At 40.7% G+C, this 22612-nt stretch overlaps 1 protein-coding gene across 1 annotated transcript in view; it reads left to right on the top strand.

Moving 5' to 3' along the window:
• Ttc6 (tetratricopeptide repeat domain 6) overlaps nucleotides 1–22612 on the top strand; it is a 153562-nt gene that overhangs the window by 52201 nt on the left and 78749 nt on the right. Inside the window, exons 6-9 of the mRNA XM_028782530.1 lie at nucleotides 1768–1909; nucleotides 16423–16527; nucleotides 18173–18265; nucleotides 20526–20600. Of these exons, the coding sequence (XP_028638363.1) occupies nucleotides 1768–1909; nucleotides 16423–16527; nucleotides 18173–18265; nucleotides 20526–20600 (415 nt within the window). The remainder of the gene's footprint in view (nucleotides 1–1767; nucleotides 1910–16422; nucleotides 16528–18172; nucleotides 18266–20525; nucleotides 20601–22612) is intronic.

Here is a 22612-nt window from a genome sequence, read left to right as displayed (position 1 = left end):
CAACAGCCACACCAGAAGCTCCTTCCTTCTAAATGGTACACGTGTGAGTGCATGGGGAGAGTGGCCCTGAGTCACGTCTAGCACACACCAGCTCCAGGAGAGGTCTCATGTCATTGTCGTCACCACCATCAGGAGGAGGACAGACTTTCTGTGTGTTTGTATTCAGCTTGCTGGGGGTTGGTTATACTTCCTCTTTGAATCCAGATATTTGACGCTCTATGCGGTAAGATAAGAGGTGGAAGAGTTAACTGTCCTCACGAAGAGCTGGTAGGACGGGCTTTGAGAGTTCAGCATACTATTAAGTGACAAGTCAACTGGGTTTGTGTATGTTTATCCTTGACAGTTGATGACACACAAAGCTATTTCTGCTTCTATAATGGAACGTCCAAAATCAGAGGCACCAGTAGCCCTTTCTTGTGCGATTACTGCCGCCATATGAGTTAGCCTGCCGTACACTCGTTTTATACTTATTGCAGCAGCTTTACATGCAACATCGACATGTCTTAAGTCTCTTAGGTCATTTAGTATCGATACATTCTTCTTCCAAACTTAAAGTTTTATAATATATAATGCATGCGTACTATCGACATTCTTAGCTCTAAGCCTGTATTGCTTACCGAGGGAAGACCCGATTGTTTCAGTGAATGTTTTAGCTACTTCGCTTTGTGCTCCTGGCAGGTCTCACACTTCCAGCCACCTGCCCAGCAGCTCTTTGGATTTGGGAATGAAAGATACACACACACACACACACACACACACACACACACACACACTAGCTTATTTTTAAAATGCTTTTGCTAAGTCAATCACTGGGCGCTTCTAATCCTCCACCTGCTACCCTAGGCCCAATCGAGGAAGTGGCCAGTGGCCACTAGCCCAGAATCTCACATGGCTGGTTGGCCTTATCTCCTGCTGCTCATGGGTCCCATCCTTCTTCCTGAGTCCTGGCAATTCTCCCTGTTCCTCTGTGCATCCTAGACCGAGCGACTCTAAGTGTCCTACCCTGTGCCCAGCCATTGGCTGTTGGTATCTTTATTGATCATTTGAAAATCAACTGGGGACAAGGGCCTTTAGCGTTTGGACGTTACCTATTGATTTAAAGCATTCAAACCAATCTCCAGCACCTCACCTTTTCTGTCCAAATAAATATTTTCATTTTGATAAGATGTAAATTCAAAAGGGAAAGCCACAAGCATCTTGGCAGTTTTATTTAGGCTGGTGATTTGGCCCCAGTCTAAGAAATGGATATTTGGTTGTTAGTTTGGAGCGGGGAAGAAATTTAGAAATTTGTTATAAAAACTATTTTGTTTTCTGTGTATGAGTGTTTTGCCTGCATGTATGTCTATGAACCACATGCATATCTTGTGCCGACAGAGGCCAGAAGAGGTTTTTGGATCCACTGGAACTAGAGACTGTCAAGAGCTGCCATGTGGGTTTTAAGAATTGAACTCAGGTCCTCTGGAAGAGCAGCTATTACTCTTTGTCAACCAAGCCATCTCTCTAGCCCCCAAATAAGGTTTTTAAATGTGTTTTGTTATTTTTATAAAGCAAACATACTTTTCTCATATAGTGAATCTAAACCATCCCTCAAATGTGTTCAGAGCCAGATTTTTCTTTTATTTTGAATTCTCTTCTTCATGGTGTCTTCCTAGTTCAGAGAGTAAATGTCAGTGCATTGACTTAAGCAGAGGTAAGCAAAACGAGCATGGTCCTTTTTGCTTCACCATTAACTTTAAAAACAAATTTATTGTTTCTGTCACTTTGTAGACTGATATATGGTGTTCCTGTTGTGAGTGAGAAGCAGAAGTATACTGGTGTTGCTCCAGTGCAAGCAAAGAAATTCCCTGAATCAGAACAGACAAATCAGTGGAAAGCCAGCAAAGCGAATCTGCAGCTCTCAGGAGAAGAAGTGAGTATTACTCTTAACCACATTTATTTATCTATTTACTTATTTATTTATATGCATTGGTGTGAGGGTGTCAGATCCCCTGGAACCGGAGTTACAGACAGCTGTGAGCTGCCATGTGGGTGCTGGGAATTGAACCTGGGTCCTAGAGAAAGAAAAGCCAGTGGTCTTAACCACTGACCTATCTCTCTAGCCCCCAAACCTTGCTTTTAATGTTAGTTTTCTCCACCTAAGGTGCTCTTAAACATATTGGTTAAGGCTCTCTTGACATTCTTGAACATTGTTGAGGGCTTCGATATTTGGTAGCGTGAACTATGTCTTTGAACACTTACAACTTTAAATTGTAAATCAGAGGATGGTAAGTAATAAAATCATGTTTACTTTGTTCCCTGTACGTCGTCGTCTTGCTGTGTGGCCCAGGTTATGTTGGCATCTACGTGGAGACCGTTCTTTGTCAGTCTCCTGAGTGCTGGGATTCCAGCCCACACCACCATGATTCCTGGGAATATGGTCTCTAAACCCAAATAGAGTGAGAAAACTAGAATTTCCTTTTTAATTTAACTCATTTGGCAAACCTCTTTATATATTGAATTCTTAGACATTCCGTATCAATGTTTTTGCTGTTTGCTTTGGTTAAAATATATTAGAAAAATTCTGGCCTTAAACGGATATATAGCTGGAAAAGAATATTTTGATAATAGTTCCAGTATAGTTGTGAGCATTCTTTAATAACGTACCAACATTTGATAAGTGATAGTTTCCTGAGAGTTAGTTTTAAGACTCTCACTTTTCCTTGTGTTTCTTGCCAAGATCCTGAAAACTCTGGATATTACAAACCCAAGACAACTCTAAAAGTGGAGAGAAGAAAGCACAATATCTAGGAATGTTAGGACACAAAGAGTGACATAATACTGCATAAGTGCCTGGAGTTTCTTTTTACTGCATATGTTTTGGACTTGACACATAAAACTTGGAAATCTGTAAACACCAATAGGTGTACACACACACACACACACACACCTCACACATACTACAGCAGTATATAACCTAACACGTGCACACATGCCCCAGTGAAAACATGCTATTTCATTATTTTAGGATGTGCTACAAAACAAACCATTTTCATTTAGAAAGTAATTACCGACACCACAGAAACACAGTATGCTTTCACTCCCCGCCTCTACCAGGAAAGGTCTGGTGACGTGTCGGTTCCTTGCCAGACTGTCTCAAAACACGCCAGCATCCTTGTCAGATTGTTGCTAAGGTGGGATGAGTATGGAGCTGTATTGTGACTTGGATATAAAATGTTTGCTGAAGGCTTATGTTTTGAAGACTATTTCCAGTGCAAAGTTGAGGTGTTGGCTTTGGCGAAATGATTGGGTTGTGAGTGCTGTGATCTAATCCACTGACACAGGGTTCTCCTTAAATGTATGGATGGGATATGGTAGATGCTATGGAAGAAAATGGACCGTGTAGGAAGGAACAGGGAAACAGGATGCGTCTTTGGAGGGCACTGCTCGTCTCTGGTGTCTCCCTTTTCTCTGCCTCTCTGCTCCTGGTTTCCAGGAGTCGGCACCTTCGCTGTGCCACCTGCTTCTGACCACAGCCGTGGAGGCAGTCAGGTGTGGGTCGAATTCTCCGAGACCAAGAGCCGAAAAGATTATTTTTCAATCTCTATTATTTTCAAAGCTGAAAAGTTGCCTTTTCCATCCATTTTGCCATAGTAAAAAAAAAAAAAAAAAAAAAAAAAGTGACGAAAGAGCAAGCCAAGTCTTTCATCTCAATGGAGCGGCGAGTAGATTTTCTGTTTACGCTGTCAGCTGAAGCCACGTGGGAATTTCATCCCCATCCAATCATCCAATGAGCTACTCCTATAGTGGCGTGTCAGCCATCCAGAAGGTTTAAGTAAGATTCGACCCCGATGACATAAGGCTTAAAATACCCAGATTTTAAAAATGAGAAGTCTCATTTTTACTAATTACTCATTTTACTAAACAGAAAAGGGCGTGGGCTGGAGAGATACCTTTAGTGGATAATAGCATGTACTGGTCTTGCTCAAAGACCTGAGTTCAGTCCCCAGCACCCGTGCTGGGAAGTTCACAACTACCTCCTCTTTTATGTCTTCTGGCCTCTATGGGCACCTCGCTCATGTGCATATAATATACCCCTCTGCATATGCACATAACTAAAAATAAGAAAATGTTTCAAAATAAAGAAAAATAACTATAGAAAAGCGTTTAACAGATGCTATCAATGAGATAACATGCTAAAAATTTTTGGGAAGAAAATCATAAAATGATTCATTAAAAAATGATGGGCACGTTTGCAATAAATAATAAAAGACTCAGAAAGGAATTAGAAAGTCTAAGTATAGAAATAGAAGATACTGAGGAGAAACATATTAGTTTCAGCCTGAACAATTACTGTAACTGAAATAAAATCTAAAATGGATGGCTTGAATCAGAGATGAGTGAAGTTTAAGACAGAACATAAAATTCATCCAGTCTAAACATTAAAGGGAAAACACACTGGAATATTAATAAGAATTAATGAAATATTTCATATTTGTGCTATGATAACCCAGAAGGAGAATAAAAAGAGGGAGAGATTGTAAGAAGTAATGGTAGAGAATTTAGCAGTTTGACAAAATCCTGTGAATCTATAGATTTAGTAATCTGTGGAAACTCTAAACATAAAGCGCAATGAAATCTATAGCAAACCACATGTTAGCTAAACTAGAAACCAGAGTCCAGGAAAGTCCTGAAAGCAACAAGAGGGGAACGGCATTTCATTCTTGGAGAAACAACATGTGGAATGGGAGTTCTCATAAAAACCAGTGAGAAGGAAAACGAGTCAAACTCAGCCCTTCAATCCTGAGAAAAACGAATGAAGTGGGATCAAGACCTTCTCAGATGAAAGGAAACCAAGAGAATTCGTTGCCACCTGAGTTAGCCACAAGTACAAGAGGAGAACAAAAGACATCTTAGGATATCTGGAAGTAAAGAGCACATGGAGGAGAAAAGCAGGCATTACTGTGGAATCTCCCTCTCTTTGTGTTTCCACAGTGTGTTTTCCAGTTAAATCTGGTCCCATTATAAATGTATATGAAAAGAAACACTTAAAACAGTTATGTCGTAAATGGGGAATGACATACTACTTGGACAATTAGGATAAAGACATCAATAGACATAAATTGATTGTTGTATTATACCTGGGCCAATAAATTAAATCCATACAAAGAGATATACCTAAAACAATAGAAAGTAAGAGTACAATCCAAAATATGTTCAAATAACTCAGAGAAAAAACAGAAAAAAGAGAAACAAAGGAAACTAGAGAATACAAAAAGAAAGCGACAACACTGTAAACACAACGGCCCTTAGTTAAGTGCAGACACTCTGAAGACACTCAGTGACAGTGAATGCCAGAAAGACTTAAAGTGCTCATCAAACAACTCTGCTATAAATAGTCAGTGGTTGAAGAGAACATCTCTGGATACTGAAAGTCTACCAAACTGATGAAATGCAACATATTAGAAATCAAGGGGGCCAACCGGAAGACGGCAGACAAGAAAATTTTAAAGGATTAGATATTACAATAGAAAAGAGAAAATTCCAAATCAGTAACTTGAACTCCCACCTCAAGAACCAAGAAATAGAGGTACAAAGCCGCCCAACATAGGCAGAAAGGAGTAAAAGGAGCAGGGTTTGGTAAAATCAAACACAGGAGAGCAGAGCATCCAGTTCTTTGAATAGATCACTAAATTAATCTCTAAGGAAGGTGAGGAAAGAAGTCACAAATTCGTGGTACTAGAGAGGAGAAAGTCTCCACAGACTCCGGAAGAGAGCAGAAGACAACGGCATGATAGTGATGTCGTAAGCAATTCTCTGTACATAGCTTGGAGATCTCTTTCACAGAGAACTACAACTTATCCAACATGAAAAACAGAAGATTTGAATAGCCCCATAACTAGTAAGGAAACGGAAAGATTAAGAAACACCCTCCTTCTCCAGCCAATTTATTGGACAGAGTTCTACCAAGTACTTAAGAAAGAATTAACACTAATTCTGTAAAATCTCTTCCCCAAAAGAGAAGACAACAGAACACTTTAAAATTTTTGTTTGGAAGGATAGAGAATTGAAAAATATATATAAGGAATTACATGACCTCAGCTAAGAGGACTGTTTTAGAGATTTAAAGATGTGTGTGTTAATCTTATATCTAGACACTTTACTGAAAGTGTTTATCAGCTGTAGAGTTCTCTGGTGGAATTTTTATAGTCATTTATGTATACTATGTTTTTATTTTTTAACTGAGTGGGGTGATGACATACACCTTAATTAATTAATTAATTAATGCCGGGTGGTGGTGGCGCACGCCTTTAATCCCAGCACTTGGAAGGCAGAGGCAGGTGGATTTCTGAGTTCGAGGCCAGCCTGGTCTACAGAGTGAGTTCTAGGACAGCCAGGGCTACACAGAGAAACCCTGTCTCAAAAAACCAAAAAAATTAATTAATTAATTAATTAATTAATTAATTCCTTCACTCTGTATCTTGATCTCTGACCCCCACCTGAAGTAGAGAGAGTAGAGCCCCCACCCCTGGGTATTCCCCCACCCTGGCACATTAAGTCTCTGGAGGGCTAGGTATATCTTCTCCCACTGAGGCCAAACAAGCCATCCCAGTTAGGGAAACAGGATCCACAGACAGGCAACAGCTTTAGTGAGAACTCCTGCTCCAGTTTTTGGAGGACCTGCATGAAGACTGAACTGCACATCTGCTACACATGTGTGGGAGTCCTAGGTCCAGCCCACGTGTGCTTTTTGGTTGGTGGTTCAGTCTCTGAGAGCCCACAAGGGTCCAGGTTTGCCTCTGTTGATCTTCCAGTGGAGTTCCTACCCCTTTCAGAGTCCTCAGTCTTTCTCCCAGTGCTCCCATGAGATTCTCCCAGTTCTATCCAATGTTTGGCTGTGGTCCTATGTAGGTGGAGCCTCCCAGAGGACAGCTATGATAGACCCTTGTCTGCAAACATAATAGAGTAGCATTAATAGTGTAAGGGGCTGGTACTTGCCCTTGACATGGGTCTAAAGTTGGGCCAGATAATGGGTGGCTATTCTCTCAGTCTCTGTTCCATCTTTGTCCCTGCATTTCTTGTAGACAGAACACATTTTGGATCAAAATTTTTGTGAGTGGGTTGGTGTCCTTATCCCTACACTGGGGGCCCTGCCTGGCTATGAGAGGTGGCCACTTCAGGTTCCATATGCTCACTGCTAGGAATCTTAGCTGAAGTCACCCCATAGACTCCTGGGAGCCTCTCCCATCCCAAGACTTTGCCACGTCCTAGAGATGCCCCTCACCCTTCCTTCCCCATCATTTATTCTCCTGACCTTCTCTCCTGTCTTTCCTCATCCTGAGATGAGGAGATTCATCTCCTTGATTCTCCTTGAGATTCTCTCCTTGATCCTGAACCCCTCCCCATTCTTTTACCCAACCAGTTCCCTCCCTCCATCTGCCTTCAATGACTATTTTATTCCACCTTCTAAGTGAGATCCGAGCATCCTCACTTGGACCTTCCTTTTTGTTTAGCTTCTTTGAATCTGTGGAGTGTAGAATGGGTATCCTATATTTTATGGCTAATATCTACTTATAACTGAGTTCACACTATGCATGTCATTTTGGAACTGGGTTACCTCACTCAGGTTGATATTTTCTTATCCCATCCATTTGACTGCAAAATTCACTTTTCTTTTTTTAAATGAATGTTGGTGCCCTGACATTTGTGGCATATATGTTCTGAATTGAAAAGTCATCTTGGTGGATTTTTCTTTTGATGAGCATGAAATGTGCCTTCCAATCTCTTTTGATTATTTTTGGTTAAAAGTTTATTTTATTAGATGTTAGAATGGCTACTCCAGCTTGGGTTCATTTGCTTGGACAGTTCTTTACGCTGAGGTAGTTGTCTATCTTTGTTGCTGAGTTGTATTTCTTGTATGTAGTCGAATGATGGATCTTGTTTAAGTATTTTAGTCTTTTTGCCTGTGTTGTTTTATTGGTGAATTGAGTTCATTGAAATTGAAAGATATTAATGATCAATGATTGTTATTTTCTATTATTTCAATGTTGTTGTTGTTGTTGGTGGTGGTGGTGTGGGTGTATATGTGTGTGTGTTTGTGTGTGTGTGGTGTGTTTCTCTTGATTTTGCTATAAAATTATTAATTTCTCATGTTTTCTTAGGTGTATTTACCTTTCTTGTATTGGAGTTTTCCTTCTAGTATCCTCTGTAGGCCTTGATTAGTTGAAAAGAATTGTTTAAATTTGATTTTGTCATGGAATATTGTGGTTTCTCCATCAATGGTAATTGAAAGTTGTTGGTTGACATCTGTGTTCTCTTATGGTCAGGCCCTTCTGGCTTTTAGACTCTCAGTTGAGAAGTCAGGTGTAATTCTGATAGGTCTGCCTTTATATGTTACTTGGCCTTTCCCCCTTGCAACTTTTAATATTCTTTCTTCATTCTGTACATTTATTGTTTTGATTATTATGTGGCAGGAGTGTTTTCTTTTCTGGTCTAGTCTATTTGGTGTTCTGTAGGCTTCTTGTATGTTTATGGCCATCTCTTTATTTAGGTTAGGGAAGTTTTCTTCTATAATTTTGTTGAAGATGTTTTCTGGGCCTCCAAGTTGGGAGTCTTCTTCTTCTTCTAATCCTATTATTCTTAGGTATGGTCTTTTCATCATGTCCCAAACTTCCTGAATGTTTTGTGCTAGAAGTTTTTTAGATTCTGGATTTTCTTTAACTGATGTATCATTTTTTTTTTCTATTTTATCTTCTATGCCTGAGGTATTCTGTTGGTGATGCCTGCATCTGTAGCTCCTGTTCTCTTTTCTAGGGTTTCCATCTCCAGGGTTGCCTTTATTGCTTCTATTTCTGTTTCCAGGTCTTGAACAGTTTTATTCATTTCTTTCCCCCTGTTTGATTATATCTTCCTATATTTGTTCATATTTATTCATTTCTTCTTTAAAGACCTCTATCTGTTTGATTGTATTTTCCTGTATTTCTTTAAGGGATTTACTTATTTTCCCTTTAAAGGCCTCTAATTCTTCAAAAGATTTGGTTTAAGGTTGTTATCTTGCTCTTCAGGTCTGTTAAGATATCCAGGGCTTTCTGTAGTAGCAGATCTGGGTTCCAATGGTACCATATTGCTCTGGCTTTTGTTGATTGTGCTCTTCCACTGGCCTTTAGCCATCTGCTTGCCTCTAGTGTTGTCTGGCCTGGTAGTCTCTGGTGGCAGCATGTCTCTGGGGTTATAGGTAGAACTGGTAGTCCCTCATGGCAGTAGGCCTCTGGTTGACCCAGGTGGCAACGGGGCTCCTGGGAAGCAGGTAGAGCTGGTTGTCCTGGTTATCCTGGATGGCAACAGGCCTCCAGTGAGGCTGGCTGAGCTGGTTGTTCAGGGTGGCAGGCCTCAAGGGAGGCAGGCTGAGCTGTGGCCCAGGGAGTAGAGTACAAATCTGGGATTGCAGTTAGAGGTGTGGGACTGAAGATGGAGCACAGAGGCAATGGGGCAAACCTCAAGACTGCTGGGCTTGCAGGGTCAGGAGGCAGCAGGCAGGGAGTGGGGGGGACTGGGGTATGAGTGTCTCACTGGTTGTCCCAAGTCAGAGCAGGCCTCCTGGGAGGCAGACTGAGCTGTGGCTCTGGTAGTGGAGTGTCTGTGTATACTATCTTATCATCTGCAAATAATGACACTTCAACTTCTTCCTTTCTAATTTGTATCTATTTGATCTCCTTTAAGTAGGCCTTCAAGTACTGTATTGAATAGACACAGAGAGAGTAGACAGCCTTGTCTTGTTCCTGATTTCAGTGTAATTGCTTTGAGTTTCTCTCCATTTAATTCAATGTGGGTATAGACTTGCTGTAAACTACCTTTATTATGTTTAGATATGTCCCTCATATCCTTAATCTCCCCAGGTCTTTTATCATGAAGGCCTGTTGGATTTTGTCAAAGACATTTTTCTACATTCAGTGAGATGATCCTGTGGAACAACCCCATTTTTATATTGCCAAAATCTTTGCCAATGGAGATGTGACAATGTCATAGAGAGTGCCATAGCTTTCTAAAGTTCTAGTGTTTGGCCAGAAGCCCCTTTCTGTTGGCTGAAGTTCTGGCACCGACAGGTCTACATCTTTCTTTTTAGGAAAACACTGGCCATATAACCAATTTCTCACTATCCATAGTTTGCTTTTTATCCTTTTTAGATAAAGACTGGCTACTCTAGTTCACAACTCAAATAGCCGTACACCTGCTTCTCCTCAGAAACCACCTTTATACCTCCCTCGAGGTCTTCTCACCTCATCACAGTGAACACGAAGAAGATGTGTTCCTATGTGTACTGAGTGGCTGAGATTTAGAAAACTTGACCGTGTTTTGTGTTTCTTAAAGTTGACTTGTCTGGGTTCATGGTGGCACCATCCCAGGTTCATGGTGACATCATCCCTTTTGCTACTCATGTTTGCGTTCCACCGTCGGTGCAAACATCAACATAGTAAAAAAGCAAAGTGATCTTTTCCTGTATATCAGAATATATTTTGTTTCTTTCCTCCCACATAACTTTTTTATTGATTCTTTGGGAGTTTCACATCATGCACCCAAATCACAATTTCTTCCTCGTCCTTCGAGGTCCACCTCCTTGTGACACCCCAAAAAGGTAAAAATAAATAAATAAATAAATAAATAAATAAATAAATAAAAATAAGAAAAGAGAACTCTCCATTACTGGAGTATGGCCACACTCTCAATGGCTCACCCCTTAAATAGACCCGAGTCTTTCCCCTCCCAGACCTCTGCTAGAAGCCATCAGTTGTGGAGAGCTAACCTCAGCATTTCAATGGCTTCCTGTCTAGGCTCTTACTTTGGAGGGTGGGCTATTGGGGTGGCAAGGGTCGTCCCGGAAGCCTTCCCTGTCCCTCCTTACAACTGTGCATCTGCAGTCGTAGATATCACAGCACAAGTAGTTTCCTTGCTCTTCAGAGCCAGTGGTAGCCCGGACCATGGGCCTCTACATAGTTTCTGGTAACACCACAGACCATGAACATGGCCTCCACTGCAGTAGAACCACAGACCCAGACAAAGCCCTTGGAGGCTGTCCTGACCACCATGGCCTCAAGTGGCAGTGCCGGCCACTCACATCAATGGCTAGCTCCTCTATCCCTGGTGCCCATAAAACCTGTGGTTTCAGGCTGCAACACAGGCCATGGAAGTTTGCATGGCCCTCTGGGGGAAATTGTGTCACCACCATCATCCCAGCCCCTGGCTGGGCACATCCAGGAGGGTCTGACTGGCTTACCCAGCTGCTAGCTCTACTTCTGAGAGTACAGTCTGGCTGCTGGCTCTTCCCAGAATAGATTTTGAAAACTGGTGTCCTACCTTAGGTTTCATTTATATGGGGTTTTAATACCTTGAAATAAATTCACACCTGTCTCCCCCAATGAACAGAATGTTCTGACCTTAGGTCATAAGCGTGAATATGAGTTGTTAGTACTAGGTTCTAATACTAATTTGTATAAGCTTATAGCCACATATGTATACCTATTTATATTTCCATAACCTTACAGGTTCTGTTAGACAGTAAGTGGAAGTCTAATGGTTTTTAACTAGTGGTTCAGTTCCTATGTGTTCTCTCCCTTCCTCTCAAATTCTAGTGCCGGTAGCCAAGCTAGTCAAACTCCCTTAGAATATTTAGAGCACTGCAGAGTGCGTTCCCATGATTAACATTGCCTTACTGGTTTAATTTGATGAAAGCTCTCCTGGAGGGACAGCTTTACCCTTTCCTTAAAAGCAGAGTACTGTTGATCAGCCTCCTTCTTAGAGGTTTGCATCTTCCTCACATCCGGGATGATAACCTTGTTCTAGGTCCAAGCTGCAGTAACCCTTATCTACAGCATAGGAGGAAAGACTGTACTGTATCGTGACACATCATTTGCATGCCCGGGTTTCTCTTAATTTCTAGATATTCTTTGGCAAAAATCATTACCTTCTTCGGGATGAATTTATTGATTTTTAGCAAGCACTCCTGGGCTATAGGCCTGTGTATCTTACTTGCAGTATGCCTAGAAAGACTGAAGACAACTGAGGCCAGACATTTAAACTGGAAAAAATTAACCTGGCAATTATGAAGTCTGCCTTTCTTTCCTTAAGAGTTCTTCTGGTAGATAGGAAATATTCATCAAATATGTGGGGTGGTAGAGGCATGTATTTGACTAGAAATACAAATATTCTTATAAAATATCATTGTAACTTTTTCTTTGCCTGGCATTTCCTATGTTCATCTATAATTCAGAAAATGTCACCATCAAGAATTCGTAGCTAATGCTTTAGTGGTGCTTGAAAATTGATGCTTTACAATCCTTCCTGCCCATTTACTTTTGGCATGTATAGTTAGTCCACTTAAATAGTTTCACAAGTCAATAAACTTAAAATTTCCAATAATATCAAGCTTTCAGAGAGCAATTATTTCAAAATAATGCCAAAGTTTCTCAACATCTTTTTATGAATGCCTAAATAATTTCTTCCATGCAAGCTTTTTAAAAACTACTTATATTTATTGTTTTATTATATCTTTACAAACACAGTATGGGGATTTTTTTCTCATGCTCATGCTACTGCCTCTATCAGTAATATAGTAGTAGTTGAACAGGTTTCTCCAGAAGACATGTCCAAGTCCCAACCCTTGGTACTGTGAACATGCTCTTAGTTTACAAACAAAGACTTTGCAGATAAAATTAAAAGTTTAGGGTACGATTATTTTGACTGTAGGGTAGGGCTTAAACCCAGCAGTAATGATATATTTTGAAAAGCAGAATGCCTCTAGTCACCAAATGAAGCCTCCTGTTCTAAGAATGGGTTATATATAATCAAGTCGTAGGCCAGAGGACCCCCATGGGAACCCCAGACAACCTAGGATATTGCCAAATATCCTATTGCTATTGGTTGTTTTCCTCCAACTGACTGCAAGGCCCCAACCCTGAAGACAACAGCTATACTACTTTTCCAACAGAAAGAAGTCACACTGTTGCCACGCTAGCACCTTCATTACTCAAGGCTAGTGTTGTTGGTATTAGAAGGTGCTCAGTATGCTATCAGAAGACAAAGGCCAACACCAACCCAGCTGCAAACCCTTTGATGCGCAATGGCGGACTGTCTGTAAAACAACACACCAGTACAAAAGAGGCACAAAGCTGTGGGAGTAACCAACCGATATCTGGCTGAATTTCACTCCATGAGACAGATGGAGACCGTCCCTGACACTGCTCACTAGTCAAGAACATGAGACGTATTTCCCACAGAAATAGGGGAGAACCAAGTGCTGCTGTTCTGCTGAGGGACCGGACGAATAAGATGACTCCCAATGCCATTCCGATCTCCTCAGGTTAGAAGCCACAGCTGGACAGTATGCAGAGAGCACTGAGAGACCTTGGAACACTTGGTCCTGAGTCACCATCACGTCCCTCCCCTCAGGGCTCAGGGACCCTGAGGAAGAGTAGGAAGAAAATATAAGAGCCAGAGGAGATGGAAGACACCAAGAAAAAAAAAATAGGCCTTCTAAACACAGGAGGACTTGACACACAAGGAGCTCACAGAGACGGTGGCAGCATGCAGAGGGTGTGCACAGGTTTACGCTAGAAGGGCTCCCAGTCCCGAGAAGGGGAGTGGATACAAGTCCCCATCTGTAACCCAGAAGCTAACTAACTCCAATTGGTACCCCCTTGAGAAGGAAGAATTAGTTTGCCCCCTCAGAGTCTCACCAGGTGCACATACAACTCTGAGGGCAGTCAGTAGGTAGCCAACACAAGACAAGCTCAGTGGTTTATTTTTTTTTTTGAAGTATCATTGTCTCATAGTCTTTTATCTGGGCATTTTCTTTTATCTTTCAGGTCTTTTGCTCATGTTACGGTTTTCAGTTTTGTATTTTATGGGATTTCTGTTGTTTTTGTCTTTTTTTTCCCCCGTCTGTCTCTCTCTTTAGTTTTCTTTCTTTGTTTTGTTCTATTCTGGTTTGTTTGCTTTTTTTTTTTTATTGTATCGTAGTTTATTTTATTACTATTTTTTAGATGACCGTGTTTTCTAGTGAGAGCAAGAAAGGATATGGATTTGGGTAGGTGCAAAATGGGAGAGGATCTAGGGGCAGTTGAGGGAGGGGAAGCATAATCAGAATTTATTATATGAAAATGTAGTTTCAATAAAAGAAAAATGAAAAAAAAATAAAGAAAAGCACAATGCTATGTAAATTCAGAGCACCCAGGGACAATTTTTTTGTCTTTAAAGGCACTGTAGTTTTTTACAGTACAAAATGTTCCAGACTCATATATTTTCTGGTTTGTTGTGTGATGTGTCCTGGTTCCATTTGTGTGATTGGAAACTAAGCAAGATCTGTACATTATGTATGCCTGTGCTGTGGAGGCACTGTTTCTTCTAGGCTTTGCCAACCAACAAAGCAAGAATATACTGTAAGACTCTGGCCAGCCTTAGCTTACCGGGGACCCCCTGAGTGAACCACATGGAGCCGGGAATAGATACAAAAATCAAGAGAAATTTACTGTTCCAATGCATCAGGGACATCCTACATAGAGGGTGAAGTGGTGACACCGCACAGCGTGTTCAGTGAGCTTTTTATACAGTTTTTAGGGCAGCAGCCATTAGGTACAATATGATTGGCAGAACAATGTGACGTTTTAAACTGATTGGTCTTTAGGGAATGAGGTGGCAACAACTTCACTTGTTTGTAGGTGGCCAATGGTCTGTCTTGTGGAATATGTCTCCACCAGCAGGTCGGTTCCCTCCCCTGTGGTCTGAGGAATGTTAATTAACCTCTCCCTTCTGGAAGGGCAAGTGTTCCATGACCTTTCCAAAGTTCCTGGGCTGACCTCTTCAATACTCGTCTCCCGTGGGGCATTAGCACGCACGAACTCACAAGACCCATGTAAGTGTAAGCTAGACAAAATGGCAGTGTGGAAGTAGGGAGGTGAGCAGCACCAGCCAAGGGGCCATGAGGATTCGATAGCAGCTGGGAGAAGGAAGTCGGTTTTCTTTAATGATGTGACCTCTGGTTGGCTAGCTACTCCCATGAATGGAATACCCGCTCCCAAGAGTGGTAGGGCAATACAAACTGAACTTGATGTGGACAAAAAGAAGAAGAAGGAGGAGGAGGAGGAGGAAAAAACCCAGTGTTTAGGTAGGTAGGCAGTAAGGGTAATAAGGCTGCCCTTTTTACAGGGGTAGTGGGAGTGGACATGATCACAGTATGCTTATGGGATTTGTAAAGATTAATAAAAATAATATTTATAAATCGTGTGTCTGTGTGTACTAACTCACGTAAATATGTGCATCTGTAAATGTTGCTATATGTAAACATCCACATCTATACTAGACTAAATGTGAGTTCATAATCCACTGTGATAAGGGACATCCTAGCTACCCCTCCATTATCTTTAAACTCTCACTCTGACAGCGGCAAACTGACTCCTACCATCCGCCACTCCTGTATTCAGTAGTCCGGCATGTGTGGATGGAAGTGTCAGACTTGCTAGTCCGTAATCCTGTGGGTGCGTCAGCAGCTGAAGCCCAGTACCACACAGTCCGTTCTGTTGCTTTTCCTTCAGCTTCACGTTCTCCACAGCTTCCCAGTCACTGAGCTCTGCATCCCTCCAGAATATGAGGTTGTTCTGCACACTGACAATACAGTTAGAATATGTTGTTACGTTCTGCATTCCGCTGTGGACTCCTCTTTACCCGCTGAATGTGTTCTAAAGCTCTGCATTGTGCTAAACGTCAACCTTTGTTATTCAAAGTCATTCGAATGCTACCACAGTTCTGGTAGCACCCCTGACAGGCTTACTTTTCTAAAACAAATCCCTTTTTAAAAAGTTTATGACTTAATAACTTGATAACTCGACATACGATCCTAAGCAATCTCTCTCTCTGTATGTTCTAGTACATTTATATAAATAATAGTTTGCATGAATTTTTTTCTGAAATCCTTTCAGTACTGTTTGTCAGTCCCATCTATGGGTTGTAATTGTTGTATCTGAATAGCTTTATAATAATGTTCACTTATCTGTTTCTCTCCTAAGGAACATTTAAACTGGACTTTCTAATTTAGTATGCTCTGTGAATGACCTATACGTATTTCCCCATGCACATATGTAAGAACTTGGTCAGCACACGTAGCAAGAAGTGACAGTTCCGAAACAGATGGCATGTGTACCTCCTGTTTCTCTGGTCAGTTTTCCTCCAGTGTGGCTTCCCTCATGTCACCGAGTCACCACTGCCAGCTTTACTTGATGTCCTTTAAGTTGACAGCTTGTAAAGTCATCTTCCCATGACATTCAGACGCTGTGTAACAAATCAAGCCATTTTCTCAACAATTAGAAACAATTTGACAGGAACTTGGGTTTTTGGTTTTAGAGGATATTTGTTACAGTGTGTCATAGTTTTTTTTTTTTTTTAATAATATTTTCAAAGGTGTCTGCATATCCTGGAACTTCAAAGATGTTTTGGAATCTTACTGCACCCAAATTCGCTATTCCAGAATCAACCATGAAAAAAACTTTATATCCAAAATATGAGGTAATGAATGTATTTTCTGTATTTTAATTTTTGCTGTAATTTAATAATAAACTAGTATAATTGCTTCTGATATAAAATTGGCTAGACAATTGTTATATAACTTGTCAAGCAATTATTGTTATAGTCAGGATTGGTTGGATGATACCATGGAGATATTTATATATATAAATAGTTGTCACACGTACATATGAATGTATCCATATATTTTATAAAGTTATGGTAAATATATATGTATATATTTACTCTGTAAGTAATTTTACTTCTTTAAATTATATGTTTACTGTAGCTAGATAAGAATAGCCTGTTTTCTTCTTGGAAGAGTATTTTATTTGAGGACTTAAGTTATAAAGTCAGGCAGATTATGAAGATCTCAGGTATGTTAGTATGTGAAGAACAGTAATATCCAAGTGTGTTTCTGCTATAACTAGTAATCATTTTGCTACAGCTATTCTGTAAAAATACACTGACCTGACTAGTTTTATGTCAAGTTGACATAAGCTAAAGTCATCTGAGAGAAAGGGATTTCAGTTGTTAAAATGCCCCCAGAAGATGCAGACGCACTTGTACAGCATTTTCTTAATTAGTGATTGATGAGGTAGGGCACAGTCTATTGTGGGTGGTGCTATCTTTGGGCTGGTGGTCCTGGGTTGTATAAGAAAGCAGGCTGAGCAAGCCATGGGGAGAAAGCCAGTAAGCAGCATCCTCCATGGCCTCTGCATCAGCTCCTGACTCCAGGTTTCCTGCCCTGCTTGAGTTCCTGCCTTAAATGGTGAAGTATCAGTGTGAGTGAAATCAACCCTTTCTTTCCTCCCCACGCTGAGTTTTGTTAGGATGTTTCTTGACGGCAATAGAAACCCTAAGATGTACAGTACAAAAGGATGATCAAAATCCAATGGGTCGGATTCCTAAATCCTTAAAAACTAAGTCCTTAGTTTTCCCCCATTTTTAATGACAATAGCATCAATACTTGTAAAAACTGATTTTTAAATTTCAGTATTTTTCAACCATAAAGTTAGAACCTCATCAGATAAATAAAGAACAGCATGGATCCGCTAATCATAAAACTGCCAGCTTGTCAAATTTGTCTCCTAGTTGTTTTTGAACACCAAAATCCCTGACTATAAGATAAAGAAGTAACACATTTAGTGAGTATAATTTGTATAGCCCTTCGGTCTTATAAGAACACACATATATTGCAATGTTATTGGGCGATAGAATCCAAAGCTTAAGTCATTTAAGAAAAATTCCACTCCTGTTTATATTTAGAGTACTTGCTTGTACTTGAAAATGAAGACACTCAATTAATAGTTTGTCTTGATTGTGTGTCTTGCTAATAATTCTAGTGTTGATGTGGAAGACATACAGTACTAATCTACGAGAATGTAATGTCACTGATAACTCCCAAGATTTCACTTTGTAGAAATCACATGTGTGTTCCCACCCGATTAAAAGCATGAGTTGTATTGTGGATTTTTTATTAATATGAAGTCTCTAGTTAGACTTTCATGTGTCACTGGGAGTAATTTCTTTTACGGCAGGTCTTTTATTTATTTTGCTAACAATGTTGTTCAGTGAAACAGCAGTGACTATAAAATATTTCATGAAATTAATTAACATGTAACTTAATCCCTTTCTTAAACCACAGAGTGTTCAGACAAGCAGACTCTTAGCTGAGAAATTATCTGAAACCAAGGAGACGGAGATTATTTTAGATACCTACACCAAAAGAAGTTTTAAGGTACTTACAACTTTTACTCTGAATTTAAGTTGATTGCTATATCTTCCTTTAGCTCAGAAATTGTTTCTCGTTATTATAGAAATCATTTCTATAGTGCATGCGCATGACAATTTTGGCTCGAAGGGGAAGCTGTGTGCAGCCTGAGTAAGTGGTAACGGAGTGTGCTCCGGTGATTTCAGTGTTCTGGCAGAGTACTGACAGCTCCTCCATTAAGACATGAACAGGATTGAGAGAGATATGCAGTTTATATTATGGATATCGTTATTAATTATATTAGTGTCCTAGTTACTAATGTCCTGAAATTTAAGTTTAGAGTAAGAAAGCACTGTCACAGTAGAGTAGAAAGCAAGTATGTTTGATGTTCCTAGATAAATAAAAAACAGTATCTATAAACTACTAAGACAGTTTTCTTTTTATTAGGGCCTTCAGCTTGGTGCTCTACCTTGACACCTTCAGCTGCTGAACACCATATAGCACTGAGATTCAGTGTCCTGAGCCAGGTCACACCCCCTTTCTAGCTATCTATCTAAGCTGACTGTATTTCTGCCCCTGTCCCCCATATTTCCAGGAAGCACATTTGGCCTATTGTCGTGATTCCCAGTCAGTGTTTTGCTATCTCTTTGCCGCCATTTATTGGCTACTCGTCCTGATGTGAGCTGGATCTTTCCATTCCTCACTGGCGTGGGGTGTCATTACCTATACCACAGCTATATCTCCAGCACCCAGAACAGGAGTTGTCCTTTAAAAATACCCAAATCACCCAATTATACTCTGGGTCAGGAAGCCATTTTCATTTCTAGGTTGTGGCAATGGCACCTCTTATACCTTCCTGTCATCCTGTCTCCTCTTTAGTAGCTGCCGCTTTACCCCCATTCTGCTGTAGTTGGGAGGACATAGATATGATTACATCACTGGTATCTGAGCAAAGACTAGCTCCACCTCCCATATAAGTGTATCCAGAGTGCTTAGCTAAGCCTCACAGCCTGGTCTCAAGTGTGTATCACCTATGTGTTTCTACATCCGTCTAGCATTCATGTGTCTCCCACACTCTGCTTCCACTACAGTCCTCGTGAACTGAAAAGGCTGGCACACTTCTCTATGTTTGTTGAGGCCTGGGATGTTCTTAGTATCTTTGCAATCCATGGGGATACCTTTGTCCCTGTCCAGCAGCTGTGCTGTATCCAGGTTCTTGCCTATCCAAAACTGACCTCCCCTGTTCTCTTTGCACCCAGATTATACTCTGTTTACAGTACACCTGTTTTGGGTTGTAGATACTGCTTTTTCTTTGTCTAGGAATATGGAACATTCTTGTTTTCTGCTCTACCTTGACAGTGCTTTCTTACTCTAAATGTAATAGTAGAATAGTACCCATCTTGGTGATGCTTATATGGTTGCCTCCCCTGAAGTGAAAGGTTGAGGCTTCTTATGATAAAAAGGGACTTTCCAGCTTGCACAAGACTTGCAGAATATTAGTCCAGACAAAATACCAATGTGGGGTGTGCACAGACTCATGAGATTCTACCCCTAGCTGACAAGTAATTGACAACTTATGACTGCTGTGGCGGGAGAGTCAGGGCTGAAGAACATCAGAGGCTATGGTATGTCAGTAGATAGCTCCAAACTATGCACACATGGTCTGCCCTAAGGAGAATCAGTAGATCTCACAGACTGGAGCCCGTGAGGATGGGAAGGAAACGTGGTTGAGGACATACAGGAAGAATTGCAGGGAAGGTGACTGGCGGTTGCATTAGATCAAAACACGTTATATGCATGTATAAAATTCTGAAACATTAGTAAAAGTAGAAAAAGAGGACTGTTTAGGATACATTTCTTTCTCGGTTCTGTCTAACATATCCTCATGTGTCAGCATCCCCTTAGAACGTTCAAAATCATTTCCACTTATACCAGCAAGGAAGCTTCGCCCCAGAGCACAGCTCCATACACAACAGAAAGGATGCTTTGCCCAGAGCATCTGTACACCACAGGTTCTTCAGTTTTGCTGTCTTAGGCTTAAAACAACTTAAATTTAAAACAAAGAATTTTCATTTCTATAATTTCTTGACTAAATGAAGTGACAGGTCTTAAGTCCTGCTCTACTCTATTAAGAAAATGACTTAATAAGTCAGAACACGTATTTTAATTAGTGCTTGTACTTTTCACTTACAGAAATTATCACTCAACTCTCATATGAGTTTGCTTTGCTTTAGCTTGCTGAACAGTAACTATGGTTAATGTATTTTTTCCCCTGATTATTTCACAGACATTAATAATAAAAAAGTCTGCATCATATGAGAATATCCAAAAGCATTCCAGTACACCATATACACGGTTAAAGGTATTGTAACTTTTTTTTTTTTTTGGCTACTATATCTGAAAAATGTTTGTATTTATAGCAACCGAAGATCATGCATTTTCCCCAAAGTTTGAAGAGATACGCTGTTTCTTATTATCACACTTTGAGTTAGTTGTAGCCTCATGAGATAGGAAGCATAATAAATAATGCAGGGCCACAATCTCTTTGGGTGCGTTTTAAATACATAAATAGTTTTTGCGAAATTCGCACTTCTGGATTTTTGATAAAAACCAACTAGCACTAACAAGGGAAGTGAAAGATCTTTGCAATGAAAGCTATAAAACACAAGAAGAATATTTTGGAAGACACTGGAAGGTGGGAACACCTCCCACGTTCATGGTTGGCCAAGCTACTATTATGAATATGGCCATCTTACCAAAAGTTATCTATAAGTTCATTACAATGAGTATCAAAATTCCAGTGAAACCCTTCGAAGAAATGAAAAATAGTTCTGTACAAGCACAAAGCCTGATGAGCCAGATCAGCTCCGAGCGCAAAGTGCCGTGCCGGAGTTATTGTAGGACCTGCTTTAAAATGATACCACTGTCATGATAATAAAGATAGCAGCGTAATAGCACAGACAGACACAAAGACAGTGATAACGGAGAACTCACACAGCCAGAGCCATTGGACTGTCAGCAGTTGCCAAAAGCATAATACAAACTGTTGTGGGAGATATTTTAATCTCCAACCCGAATAGGACCCCAACCCGAATAGGATCGGTCAATGAAAACATGACTCAGTAATTATGAATATATTCTGCAAGCCTAGGTTGGGCAGATACCCCTACACTACTCTGTTCCTCAGCTATGAGAACCTTATAACTTGAAAGTTTTCCAGACCCTATGTCTGTCCTTCTACCTCCTGCTTCCCAGTCGTCCTCCTCCATCATCCTTCGTCTTTCTCCTCTCCCCAGTCGTTCTCCTTTGTCTCCGTTGTCTTCCTCCTCCACTGTCTTCCTCCAGTCATCCTCCTGTCGTCCTCCCCCTGCTCTCTTCCCACTAACCTTTACGTCTCCACCTCCCCTTCCTCTGCCCAATCACTGGCTCCAGCCTTTATTTTACAAATTAAGATGGGCAGAAAGTTCACTAGAAATCACCTGTGTAATGACTCACACCTCCTCTGCAGCCCTTCACAGGAAAGGAGAATTAGTATCAAAATACAAGGCCTGGGGTATCCGCAACAAACAAACAAACAAACAAACAAACAAAATAGCCTCTTTAGCAAGTGTGGGAAAACTGGGCACCTACCCCTCGAAGGGTAAAACTAGATCCTTATATCCAAAGCCCGGTTCAGACGGCTTTGTGTACCTTAGTGTAAGACATGTAACTTTGAAATTATTATTTTTTTTTTAAAAGATTTATTTATTTATTTCATGTTTGTGAGTATACTGTCACTGTCTTCACACACACCAGAAGAGGGTATCCAATCTCATTACGGATGGTTGTGAGCCACCATGTGGTTGCTGGGAATTGAACTCAGGACCTCTGGAAGAGCAGTCAGTGCTCTTAACCGCTGAGCCATCTCTCCAGCCCAACTTTGAAATTATTGAAGAAAAGCCCTCTAAAATAGCACGAGCAACAACTTTCTGAACTACCTTGATAGTTTATCTCATCCGAGTTAGGACAGCCATTACCAAGAAAACAAATGACAGCAGGTGCTGGCGAGGGTGTGGGCAAAGGGAATCTGTTTGCAGTACCAGTGGGGACATAAATCAATGTAGCCACTGGGAAATCAGAGTGGAGGTGGGTTATCATCAGGGTAGAGGCCCTCAGTGGTAGATACAGGAATGGAGGAAGACTATGTGGCATGCACACAACTGAACGGTACTCAGCCAGAAAGAAGGGTGAAGTTGTTCCGTTTGAGGGGAAATGGGTATAGCCTGGAGGCCATCATACGATGGTCAGATGGAGAAGGAAAGATATGGTATTTTCTATCTAGATCTAGATTTTTAAAAATCATAAAAGTAGAAGGGAGACTGTTTGAGAAAAGGA

This window comes from Grammomys surdaster, unplaced genomic scaffold (assembly GCF_004785775.1).
Source record: "Grammomys surdaster isolate TR1022 unplaced genomic scaffold, NIH_TR_1.0 98, whole genome shotgun sequence".
NCBI classification, from domain to species: Eukaryota; Metazoa; Chordata; class Mammalia; order Rodentia; family Muridae; genus Grammomys; species Grammomys surdaster.
This window is presented reverse-complemented; position numbering and strand designations above follow the sequence as displayed.